Here is a 13372-nt window from a genome sequence, read left to right as displayed (position 1 = left end):
TTGGAGTTCTTAGCACCTGACTTTGGCCTGACCCAGCCCAGCCGTTGAAGACATTTGGAGAGTGTACCAGTGTATAAACAGGCGCTTACTTTCTCTTTCTCTCTCTCTCTCCATGTGTGAATGACTATCTTTAAAAAAAAATGGAAAAAGCAATAAAAACTTCCTGCTAACATAGGGATTTTCTGTGTCCTGTAGTAGAGTAACCATTCTTCTGCTGTGCAGACCGATGTTAGTATGTTGTAAACAACACACAAATATGAAATCTATCATTCTGCAAAATATGAAATAGCAAAATAGAATTCTAATTTTATATCCCACAGGCATAACTTTTTTGAAATGTTAATGAATTCGTAATAACAGACCAAATCAACACAATGGAAAAGTAGAATTCATTACAATGCTAATTCCATATACTACTTAGTACAACTTTGAATAATATCTGAAATAGGATTCAGTCAATCATTTATTCTCCTGGATAATCTATTATAAAATTCTCAAGCATATTCAAACTTCTATTTGGAACAATCAACTAAATCATTCATTTGCCTTTTCTCTGCAGTAAGGTGAATCCATCAGATTGTATAGACATGGTTTGTGATGCCAAAAGGAAATCTTTTCTTAGAGACATGGATGGCTCCTTTCTAGGGAACTCTGGTTCAGTAATACCTCAAGCAGAGTATGAATGGAATGGAAATAGACAACTGGGAATTGGAGACTACAGAATTCCTAAGGTGATGCTGACATTCTTGAATGGAAGTAGAATTCCTGTCACTGAGAAAGCACCTTATAAAGGTTTGTTGGATTTTATTCTGTTGTTAGTCCTCACGTTTTTGGACAAAATAGAATTTTTAATGGTTGAAATACTGAACCAATAACAATTTATATTTATTAATCTTACATAACAAGAAAAAGTAGTACATCAATGTTTTTGCAAAGAGATTTCTTTTCATTACTAAAATGTTTATCTATATGTTTCTAGGTATTATTAGAGATTCAACCTGTAAATTCATTCCAGAGTGGCAAAGCTATCAGTGTTTTGGGATGGAATATGCAATGATGGTTATTGAAAGTCTGGATTCTGACACAGAAACACGAAGACTTTCACCAGTGGCTATCGTGAGCAATGGATATGTTGATCTCATTAATGGTAGGTGTTCAATATAAATGAACTAATGCTATTCAAAGCATTTCCCTTTTTTAAAATTTATTTATTTGAAAGGCAGAGTTATAGGGGTGGGTGAAATGTAGAGACAGAGACAGAGATCTTCCATCTGCTGGTCCACCCTCCAAATGGCCACAACAGCCAAAGCTGGGCCAGGCCAAAGCCAGAAGCCGGGAGCTTCTTATAAGTCTCCCACGTGGATGCAGGGGCCTAAGGACTTGGTCCATCTTCTGGTGCTTTCCCAGGCACATTATCAGGGAGGTGGATTGGAAGCAGAGCAGCCTGGACTTGAATCAGTGCCCACATGGGATGCTGGCACCACAGGCCAATGCCCCAGTCCTGGCCCCAAAGCACTTGCTTTTATTATATGCATGGAGTTATCTCATAACTATTTGCCACACAAAACTAGAAAACATGAAGACTTCTTTGCCTTCTGTTTATAAGAAAGATTTGTATGCATGAAAGAGGCCTGACTCTTTAGCAGTTCCCCATCCAAGAAATCCAGGACAGTTGTTTTAAATTGAACATTAAAAGAAGGAAGAGGAAGAGGGGGAGGAGAAGAATAAGAAGGGGGGAAGTTATTTTCTGGGATTATCTTAAATGAAAATTTATTGATAAGATATTATAAGTAGTTTGGGAGAAAAAAAGACCTATATATAAGAATACAATTTGCTTTACATAAATTTAAAATGGGATAGGCATTAGCAAAGTGGTTAAGATGCCAGTTAAGATAGCCATGCCACATATTAGAATACCTGGGTTTGATGCCTGGTTCCAGCTTCTTGCTAGTGTAGACCAAGGAAGAAATATTGATGTTCAAGTAATTGAGTTCCTGCCACCAGTGTGGGAGACATGGCCTGTATGCCCAGCTGCCATTTTTTTTTTAAAGATTTATTTTATTTATTTGAAAGACAAAGTTACAGAAAGAGGTAGAGACAGAGAGAGAGGTCTTCCATCCTCTGGTTCACTCCCCAGATGGCTGCAATGGCCAGAACTGTGCCGATCCAAAGGCAGGAGCCAGGAGCTTCTTCTGAGTCTCTCACATGGGTGCAGGGGCCCAAAGACTTGGGCCACCTTCTACTGCTTTCCCAGGCCATAGCAGAGAGCTGGATTGGAAGAGGAGCAGCTGGGACTAGAACCGGTGCCCATGTGGGATGCCAGCGCTTCAGGCCAGGGTGTTAACGTGCTGCGCCACAGTGCCAGCCCTGCAGCTGCCATTTTTGAACCCAGCCTAGTCCTGGCCATTGTGTGCATTTGTGGAGTGAACCAATAGATGAGAACTCTGTCTCTCTCCTTCAATCTTTGTTTCTCTAGGCTTATTGCCCCCCCATTATACATATATATATATATGTATATATATATATGTATATATGTAGTGATTATGTGTTATTTGAAATACTTGGGAAGGAGAATTATCAGCCTACTACTTTTTTCATTTTCATGAATCTTTGGAAGACCTGTCTGGTAACCCATTGTTTTGTTTTATGTCCAATTATTTTGCTTGTTGAGAGCAGCTTGTCAAACTCTAGAGACTAGGTTTCTTCCATTTTGGTCCTAGGTGGCTCTAGTACAGAGAGGGGTAATTGTCTCTGTAGTGTGCAGATCAACTTGGGATACTAAGACTTTTTGAATAACTTCTATAAGATACTGAAAAGATAGGGCAATACTCATTTCATAAAACTCAAATGACCCTGGCAGCTAAAAGATTAGTTCATAAGTAGTTTTAGAGTCTTTTATGAACTGAAGGAACACAGGCTATGCACTGAATTGGACGAGTTTCTGTGTTCTGACAGATTATAATGTCAACAAAAATATTCTAGGATTCAGCAAAATAACTAATACTTACAAAATATACATTTAAAAAGTTGTTAAAGAGAATAGAAGGAACTGAAGCAGGGCTTCCTCAAATTTTCATGATTCTAGTGCTGTCTTCACTTTTTCAATCCACTTGGTTCCAGTGGCATTTAGTCAATTCACTGCTGCCTTTTAGAATTTACAAAGCAGAGCTCATGAGAACAATTTTAGAGCAGTTAGTGAATAATGAAGGAATGAAGGTGATGTTTTCAAATTGCTGTTTATAGTGAAGAAAGATTTTACTGCATCTATTTTTATATTTCCCTATTCTGACAGGCAATAAAATTTTTCCAATAACAACAGTGACATGACATTTTTGTTTAAAATGAATTTAAAATTTAAAAGTGACTAGTAGTGTAAAGAAGTTTTAAGTAAATGATAGTAGCATGGCAAAATCATGAAGGTGATAGAAGAACCAATGACGTTTGGGATGCTCTATTCTCTCCAAGATAAAAGTTACTCAATACCACTAAAGCTTCATTTTGTCACTCTAAATTTCTCATTTTATATATGGATATTTCTTTATATTGCTTATAAAACCCACAAAGAAGGTGTATTTAAAGTAGGATATAGGGGCCGGCACCATGGCTCACTTGGTTAATCCTCCGCCTGCAGTGCTGGCATCCCATATGGGAGCCGGGTTCTAGTCCCGGTTGCTCCTCTTCTAGTCCAGCTCTCTGCTGTGGCCTGGGAGGGCAGTGGAGGATGGCCCAAGTGCTTGGGCCCCTGCACCCACATGGGAGACTAGGAGGAAGCACCTGGCTCCTGGCTTCCCAGCTGTAGCAGCCATTTGGGGGGTGAACCAAGGCAAGGAAGACCTTTCTCTCTGTCTCTCTGTCTGTAACTCTACCTGTCAAATAAAAACAAATTTTTTAAAAAAATTTAAAAAATAAAGTAGGATTTAATTTTGTATGCTAAGTGAAAAGTTACACTCTCCTTTAACTTTGTAAGTTTACATTGACCAAAAATTTGATTAAAATTTATATTGATAATTTTCAAAGCCAGAAAATTCAGTAAAACTAATGAATAAATAAATACATCAAAAATTAATTTCATATTTTACTCAATGCTTTATATAGGCATAATCCTAGCCACTTTATTTTTTAACTTTTTCCTTATCTATTTTTATATAAGATGAACAAATTTCATGTATTTCACATATACAGACTTAGGAGCACAGTGGTACTTCCCACCTCACCCTCCCTCCCCACCCACCCACTGAGGTGAAATAGCAAATTTTGCCATGAAAGTCAGGCTACACCTGTTCTGAAAATGTATGAATTTAACCAAGTTTGTGCTCTCTCTGGGCTTTCTGGAGGATTTGATAGAGTGTTATATCTCAGATGACCTCAGTTCATTAATGATGTTGGCCTTCTAACAGTACCTGTAGTCATAGTCTTTAACAGAAATGTATTAAATTAAAATTAAAATGGAAAAAATTAAAGACTTGATCAGAACTGTCATGTTTGTTGAATTTACAAAATAATGAACAAATGAGTAAATGAAAATTAGTAAATCAGTGGTTTAGGCAAATGTTCATATTTTCCAAATAGATGCTCCATTTTTAACAAATTAACTCTGTTTTAGCACATTTCCTAGCAAAGAACTTGAAAAAGTTGGTTTTCAGTCAAACTCACATTTGATAGGGAGGAGAAAGGATCAAGCATTTTCTTCCTCACCCAGAGGCCCAGATTAAAGTGGTGGTACATGTAAACCCATTTCCCTAAGTGACCTTTCAATACAAATCTGCATCAGCATAGTAACTTACTCTCTTGAGTAGTAAAAAAGTCAGGGTAAAAGGAATGTGTTGCTTCCCTGTCTTTATTTTTAAGCCAAAGTTTGAGAAACAGCTTGGAGGACTAGATAGATGGTAGATGGATAATGAGTATAAATGTTTGCATTTGAACTTGATCAATGCATTTCATTTTTTAAGACAGTTACTCTTCAGATTTTGTGTCAAAAATATTAATAATATAGGACTATTAATTTTTATTTGTGTGGATTTAGGCCCACAAGATCATGGGTGGTGTGCTGGATACACATGCCAGAGAAGACTGTCCCTGTTTCATAGCATTGTGGCTCTGAACAAATCTTATGAAGTTTACTTTACTGGTACCAGTCCTCAAAATCTTCGGCTAATGTTGCTTAATGTAGACCATAACGAGGTAAGGCAAGATAGAAATCATGCCTCAAGGTATTGGTGTTGATTATTTGCATCTATTTCTATTTGCTAAAGATTGTATCTCCTTCCCTATTCTCTTTAACATGGTCATTTTTAATGACTTATCAGGCTGTTACTATTAGCAGACAGTTTTTATCAGCTTGAAAGTATATATGAATATCAACCACCCCACCCCATCCAAAATGCAACTAATTCTGTTGCCCTATATATGAGCTGTAACAGTGAGGCCTATGAATTAATTGTTTGATTAGTAAATAAATCTGAATGTTTACTAAAAACAGAGCACAACCAAAACTGATCACTTGGAATTACATACTTTTCCTTTCATGCTGCTATGACTTTTATATATATATATATATATATATATATATATATATACACTTATACTTAGATATACTTATATACATACTTATATATATACTAATTATATATATACTATGACTTATATATACTTAATAGAAATATTCCTCTAGAATTTACTTAAGAGATTGTAGCATGTTATTTTAAATATCTTCAATAATGTCAAATACTGGTTATAAACTGAATTTAGTCTATATAGTTAAAGTTATTTATACTTGTCAATGAGAAGAGAGTATGAAGTTAGGTAGTAGTCTCACGATTCAGGTTTTCTTTTCTAAGAGTACAAAGTTTCAAAGTCCCAAAGGGTAAGGAACCTAAAGAAAGGATATTGAGAAAGTGACGCAGGGAGAGGAGGTTTTTGAAAGAGACCCGCTCGTTTTCAGGGGATAATAATCCCACTCTTTGGGTTACTCAAGACAAAACCTAGCAAGGTTTTGTCCCCTTTTGTCCCCTCTCATTCTTCATACAGTCCTTCAAATTCTGTTGAGTTCAAAGTATCCAGAATCTGACTACTTCTCACTACCTTCACTGCTACCAACCAATGAGGTGAACATAACCTCTTGTCTGGATTAAGGCAGTTACCTCCAACTTCTCCTCCTCCTTCTACTTTTCGTCCTCAGTAGTTTAGTCTCACCCCCAGTAGCTTGAGTCACCTTCAAAACATCAGCCGTCTCCTCTGCCCAAACGTCAGATCAAGTTTCTCCTGCACTCAGAAGCTGGTGATTATTTCTCCATTAGTTTTCTATAAGAATCAGAACTCACAGTAACCTTCAAGCCACTATGGAATGTCCCCCAACCCTTAGCTGCTTCTACTCTTCCAGCCACACTGGGGTCCCTACTGTGCCTTAGTACAGCAGACCTGCTACCATCTGGGCCTATGGTTTAGATGTTGTATCTGCCTGGAATATTCTCTCTCAGGTGGCTAAACTCCCCAGATCTTCAAATCCAATTTTTCAATAGGCTACTGTGATCATTTCTTCCCACCTGCCTCCCTTAACTATTCATACAGTGATTTACCTTTTCTTTCTTTCACAGCAGTTATCACCTTCTAACATGCTTTGTATTTTATTATTTGTTATTTCTATCATTTATGGTCTGTCACATCACTCTAGGATGTAAGCTCAAAGAAAGCATTTGAGAGGTGGGCATTATGGCGCAGCAGGTCAAACCACAGCTTGGGACACCCATATCCTCATACCAGAGTGCCTGATTCTAGTCCTGCCAATGCCACACTTTGGATCCAGCTTCCTACTAATGCACCTGGAAGCAGCAGATGATGCCAAAGTACTTGAGTTCCTGCCACCAACATGGGAGACCCAGATAAGAGTTTTGGGCACCTGGCTTCAGCCTGGCTTAGCCCTGGCCAGTGTGGGCATTTGGCAGGTGAACGAGCATGGAAGATTCTTTCTCTCTCTCTCTCTCTCTCTCTCTCCCTCTCCCTCTCTCTCTCTCTCCCTCTCTCCCTCTTCTTCTCCTTCCCTCCTTCCCTCCCTCCTTCCATCCCTCTCTTCCTCCCTCCCTTCCTTCCTCCCTCGCTCTCTGTCACTCTGCCTTTCAAATAAATAAAATAAATCTTATAAAAGGACAAAAGATGGCAAGTGAGTTTTTTCCAGTACCTGCAGTAGAACCTGAGACAGAAACATGACTTTTGCCTTAAAAATTGAAAAAGTATATTTTGCTTTAATATAAGAATAATGACTTAAGAGTATTATTACTGTTAATATCCTGAGCCTCTGAAGACATCAAAAGAAGCTTCCAAAACTATGTATAGATTATTATGTTCTTTATTAATCCTTCTTTACCCTCATCAAAGCCCACTGTCTTGCTTTATGGTTTGTTAGCACAACTTACAGGGAATACAAACATTAAAAATGAACAAATTCAAATCAGAGATGATAGTTATTTTGACTAATTTTTATTAGTTTTACTGGGAAATTTTTCTCAGAGATACATTTTTTTTTTAACATAAAGTGTCTGACTTTGTGTAGTGGTTGCAGAATACAGAGCACTTCTAGGTACTCGTTTTGTCCTGTCCATGGGGTCAAAATCTTGTGTTGTGCTTTGTTGTCTTTTGAAAGAAACCCTCTCTTTAATCTAGATGTAGAGATACTCCTTAATAATGTTTTCCTTATATTATACCTTTCTACTGAGAATCACTCACTAACGAATGGTGGAATGTAAGCCCATTTGAAAGTGTTAGCTTAATATTTATCCTAGTTTTAATATTTTAATGATGTACAGAGTCGAAGGATATGTTCAGAATGCTAGTTTCTAAATATTCTGTTTTATTGCTCTCAAAATACACAAAAATGTTATTTCTCATTAACAGGCTGTTCTAGTAGGAATATTTTTTTCCACACTTCAACGTTTGGATGTCTATGTGAGCAATTCATTGGTCTGTCCCAAAAATACAATATGGAACTCTCAACAGAAATACTGTGAACCTCATGGACGTCTGCACACAGGTATTTCCTCAGAAAAGCACAGAATACCCAGGATATATACTTAGTTACTTAGAAAATTCTTCCTAATGTTTCATTATTATTGTGATGAATTCCTCAACCAATTACAAATGCAGGAGAAAATAATTTTCTAGCCATGATCTACCAAATGTTAAGATGTGTTCAATTATAATATGTATGTCCTAAAAGATTACTCCTGATGGAACTCTCCTCTATCTCCACACATACAATTACAATTTTTATTACAAAGAACATTCTTTTGATCCCTGAGAACTTTTACATCTGTATACATTGAGTCCAAAATATTCTGCTTAGAATTTCTATCTTATCACTGCTTTATTTGTCTTTCATAGAAGTCAGAGACTAAATTGTTGGCAGTCACTAGAAATATTGCCAAGAAAGGTAATTTAACATGAAGTGAGCTCTAAGAATTAAATATAAACTCTAGATTGAAATAAAATATATGGGAGAGGATAAACTTATCCACTTAGCAAAATTTATAAATATAATTCTAATGAAGGCAATATCACACATTCCATTCCACATATGCTACCTCCATCATTTTTAGCTGTGTTCCATAATCTTGGCTACCTGTTAACATAAATATATGTTGCAGTTCATAATATAAGCTAGAGGTGATAATATGAATAGGTAACCTATTCTCCTTATATAGTTTATAGAACAAATTCTAATTCTACCAATAATATGAATAGCTAATGTTCCAGAAACATGGCTCTGTATCAGGCTGGTCTAAGTGCTTTTCATGATACTGATAACACATCATAATAAGCTTGCGATGCAGTCACAAATAAATAAAGACAAGATGGGGTGTGGGGGAGGGATTAGTTTACCAAGACCCCTGTCTTAGTCAGCCCAGCCTACCATAAGAAAATACCAGAGCCTGCGTGAGATCAGGATGCCACCATGGTGAGTTTCTGATGAGAGTTCCCTGTTTGACTTTCTAGTATCACATTTTATAAGAACATCAATTCCAGCATGAAGGCTCTACCCTCATGATCGCTGCTAAATCTAATTTTCCCCTAAAAAGGCCTCCATCTACAAATATCATCATATTGTGGGGAAAGGCTTTCATATGAAATTTTGAAAGACATAATTCAGTTTATTGCAGTCTCAAAGTTGTTACAGGCAAAGCAAGTACTTAAAAACAGAGTCTCTAGCTCTAGAACCTATGCACTTCGCAATATGCTATATTGCCTCCATGAGCAAATAATCAGTGTGATCACTTTTTATACACAAATGATTCCACATGTTTACAGGTAAATTTTCATAAATTTTGATTCTTTTAAACCAACCACTGTCATTTAAAGTCTTGAAAATATGAACTATCTCAATAGGTAAAGTTTAATGCAGAAAATTGTTTATGCAGTTGCTGAAGGACTAAAAAGCAATACTTTCACTTCTCTATTACAGATAACTATGTTGGTGGTGGTGGTGATGGTGGTTCTTTGAAAGAGCATTGCTTTTCAGTGAACTTTTTGCTTTGGTACTTTTGTGTAAAACAATATCCCTATATTATGAATCCATATTTTTAGTTTGGTTATCTAGAATGTTACATTATTACCTTTGTTTCTGTTTCCTTCATTATTGTGAAAACTTGAGAAAGTACCTAAGGCAAATGGTATATGACCACCTACTAGTAGCTTGAAAGCATCTTTAATTTAATTCAGAGCACATTTGTCAGATTTAAACATTTATCCAAATTACATCTGGAGTTTATACTAGCAGGAATTAAGGAAATACATAATGATAGTGAAATGACTTCTTAATGCTGTGGTCTGCTACATCCATGAAATATTCCCTCTTCTTCCTAAAATTTTACTTTCTTTTTCCCAGTAAGTCTTACTATGTGATGTGGTAAGAATCTGTAGGTCTTGTTCCACTACTATTAAGCAATTCAGCCTTAGAACTCAATATGTGTTAATGAATTCAATATTGTGTTCAACATTATTGATACTATGTCATAAAATCACATATACTTATATTAACTATATATATATATAAAACAATCTCAATTCTGCAAAGTTGAGTTCTCTTTTAGAATTTATTTTAATCAGTGATTTTTCAGACTATAATATAAACCTGTTTCATTGGTATAAGATTCTTCTGAGAAGTATTAATATATACATTGTTTTTATTACAGACTTTTATCCTTGGTAAACATAGAAACATTGAATTATAAATGCTCTTTAAGAGATGGTATATTGCACTACATAAATTAGGTTAAATTTATATTTTTTAATTACTAAAATGCCTTCAGTCAAAGCTATAAAGTTCTGAATATGTAAGTAGTGTTACAAGTATAGTGCAGGCGAGGCTAGCACTGTGGCATAGTGGGTAAAGCCATTGCCTGCAGTGCTGGCATCCCATATGGGTGCCAGTTTGAGACCCAGCTGCTCTACTTCCGATCCAGCTCTCTGCTATGGCCTGTAAAAGCAGTAGAAGGGGCCCAAGTCCTTGGGCCCCTGCACCCACATGGGAGACCCGGAAGAAGCTCCTGGCTCCTGGCTCCTGGCTTCTGATTAGTGCAGCTCTCACCGTTGCGGCCAGTTGGGGAGTGAACCAGCAGATGGACGATCTCTCTCTCTCTCTCTCTCTCTCTGCCTCTCCTTCTCTCTGTGTAACTCTGACTTTCAAATAAGTAATAAATCTTTAAAAAAAAGTATAGTATAGGCTCCTGGATTTATAATTAATTTGTTTTTCATTTATACTGTGTCTATAGCTAATTGTTTTTAAAAGAAAATTTAATGTATAAGGATTATTAATAACCTTAATTAAAAGTTTGACTTTAATGTTGCATATCTGTTTTATGATTGTTTTCATTTTTAATGTACATAATTCCTTAAGAAACAATAATATTGAACTTTTTCAGAATTTTCTATATGCAAATATGTTAAGTACTATATGATGATTGTGATAATATAAATATATTTAACTATTTTCTCTTGGCCTTTTTCCTTCATAGAGCAATTCCTTCCTAACCTGGATTCCACTGTCCTTGGCGAAAACTACTTTGATAGAATATACCAGATGCTTTACCTGTTGGTTAAGGGAACTACCCCTGTTGAAATCCATACAACCAAAGTCATATTTGTTTCTTTCCAGTTACCTTTTCTAACTGATGATGACTTTTATAGCTCTCATAATCTGGTTAGAAATCTTGCCTTGTTCCTAAAAATACCAAGTAACAAAATTCGTATTAGCAAAATAATACGAGGGGAAAATCTGCGGAGGAAGAGATCAATGGGACTCACAATTGAGCTTGAGATTGGAGATCCTCCAACTCAGTTCTTAAGCAATGACACCACAGGTAAGAATAGTAGACATGTGAGTAGATGAATGGAATTGTCGAATCCACATCCATAAAGAACCTATCACCCCCACATCCTAAACCCTGTAGGAGGCCTAAAGGCCCTTTTTCCTTCTCTATTACTATAATCCCAACTTATTTGGGAATTGGGAAGAGATCTCAGCCTCTATTTTGTTACAGTAGTGATTAGTAAATTCAGCAAAGGGTTTGACCTAACGTGAAAGATCCTGGAAGGCCTATCTAAAGAAGTGATCTTATACGTGAGAGATTAATAATGAAGAGTCTACCAGAGAGAAGCCAGGAAGGGCAAGGATCTAGGCTGATGAAATAGTTGGTGAGTGTTTGATACATGTGAAGAACTGGAAGTTATCCAACTGATCTAGAGCGAGAGAAGCCAGGAAGGGCAAGTCAAGGGAAGTAAGGCTGAGTGGTGGTCAGGTGCTAGATCATGGCAGAGGAAGGGACTGTGGATGTTTTCCTAAGGAAAAGAGTAGATTCTTGAGTATGCTGAGCAATGAAGTGGCAGGTTAGATCTGCATAGTAAAGTCGCAGATTTTTTCCTAACAAAGGCAGAGGAGCAAAAGAACACATTCTTATCTATTTTCTGTGACCAATTTAATCATCCTCACTAGCCCCTCTCTGTCTTTCACATACCCCTGTTTGCCAGATGTCTTAGATACCTATAAGGTCAACTGTCCCATCAGCGATATCTGTGCTGGTCCTAATCATTTCTTTAGGGTAACTCAGTTTGAGTATTTGGGTAAATGTTCAGCCCATCAGGTATTGTTCCTCTTCAACTGGTCCTTTCAAGTCGGTATCTGAATACTTTAAGAGACTGTTCTAACCCCAGGTTTGCATGTTGCCCTTTGTTCTTCATGGACTCTGCTCAGGGTGGGTAGTCTTCTCTGCTCTTCACTCTTGTCTTTTGAGAGACCACTGGACTTCACTGGCCTAATAGTATTTTTGCTGCCTATACCCAACATACTTTGTCTCCAGTGGTCAACACAAGTACTCTCATGTAGGCAAACCCTCTCACAGAATGGGAGCTAAGTCTCTGGCAGAGGGGTGTTTACTACCCAGCTAAAGACGTTTAAGTTTCAAGTCCCCTCACTTGTACAAGTCCTGGGGTAGGGGGAGGCTTCTACTTTCAGGGTCCTAGAAGACGTCTTAATAAGGTGATCAAATCCTTAAATGCTATAATAAAAGTTGTAAAATTAAGATTTTTTCACATTCTTTTTAAGATTATAAAAGATTTATTTATGGTCAATTATGCATTTGAATAATGTATTTCGTGTGTTTAATTTACTCAGATGAAAATCTTTTTTTCTTCTATTTATATTTTTGAGAACATATTTTAATTCACATTATAGTCAAAGACTTAATGACTCTAATAAGTAGAGATCAGCAAATGAAAAGTAAAGAGACCTTGGTTCAACAGAAAAATAGGCAAGGGCTAGGCGGCTGTAAACAATATTTAAATGAAAAGATTTTTAACTTCATTCATATAAATTTTAAAATAGTCACAAAAGCATTAATACTATGCCAGTGCAATTCTTTTTGTAAACAGATCCTCCACATGTGCTTAACCCTCAGGTCCACAAAATCAGGATCTGATTTGTTGAGGGTTTATTCTGTAAACCTTGGTACTGGGTGAAGTTCTCACTTTCTGCAACTAGGGGTCGCTTCTAACTTCTTCCTTTTGCTGACAGGAATTGATTATGCAGGCACCACATACCCACCCTGGAACTCAACTATTTAGATAGGTGAAAGTTTCTTCCCTTGTTGGAGACTAAGGCTGTGGAAAGTTTTCATGAGTGGAATAGGGTGCTTAGAAACTCTCTTCGTTGAAAGAGTACAGAGAGCACAGACCTGTGTTGCAACCAAATTTCCCTCTATGTTCTAAGCACAAAGTCATCAGTTTACTTCCCCTTATCAGCCCAGCACTTTCTTGGACTTACAGAATAGGGGCTTTGGGCTCCATATAACTTTGTCTGGTACTTGATTCAAGAATTTTAGAGGGTCCA

At 36.8% G+C, this 13372-nt stretch overlaps 1 protein-coding gene across 1 annotated transcript in view; it reads left to right on the top strand.

Annotated features, from left to right (window-relative positions):
* Positions 1-13372, top strand: part of PKHD1L1 (PKHD1 like 1) — a 180747-nt gene that overhangs the window by 155356 nt on the left and 12019 nt on the right. The window contains exons 69-73 of the mRNA XM_062189474.1: positions 560-792; positions 980-1147; positions 5024-5181; positions 7888-8023; positions 11004-11348. Coding sequence (XP_062045458.1) covers positions 560-792; positions 980-1147; positions 5024-5181; positions 7888-8023; positions 11004-11348 — 1040 coding nt within the window. The remainder of the gene's footprint in view (positions 1-559; positions 793-979; positions 1148-5023; positions 5182-7887; positions 8024-11003; positions 11349-13372) is intronic.

The sequence above is a fragment of the Lepus europaeus genome, chromosome 4 (genome assembly GCF_033115175.1).
Source record: "Lepus europaeus isolate LE1 chromosome 4, mLepTim1.pri, whole genome shotgun sequence".
NCBI lineage: Eukaryota > Metazoa > Chordata > Mammalia > Lagomorpha > Leporidae > Lepus > Lepus europaeus.
The sequence above is the reverse complement of the archived record's forward strand: the minus strand, read 5'-3'. Positions and strand labels throughout refer to the sequence as shown.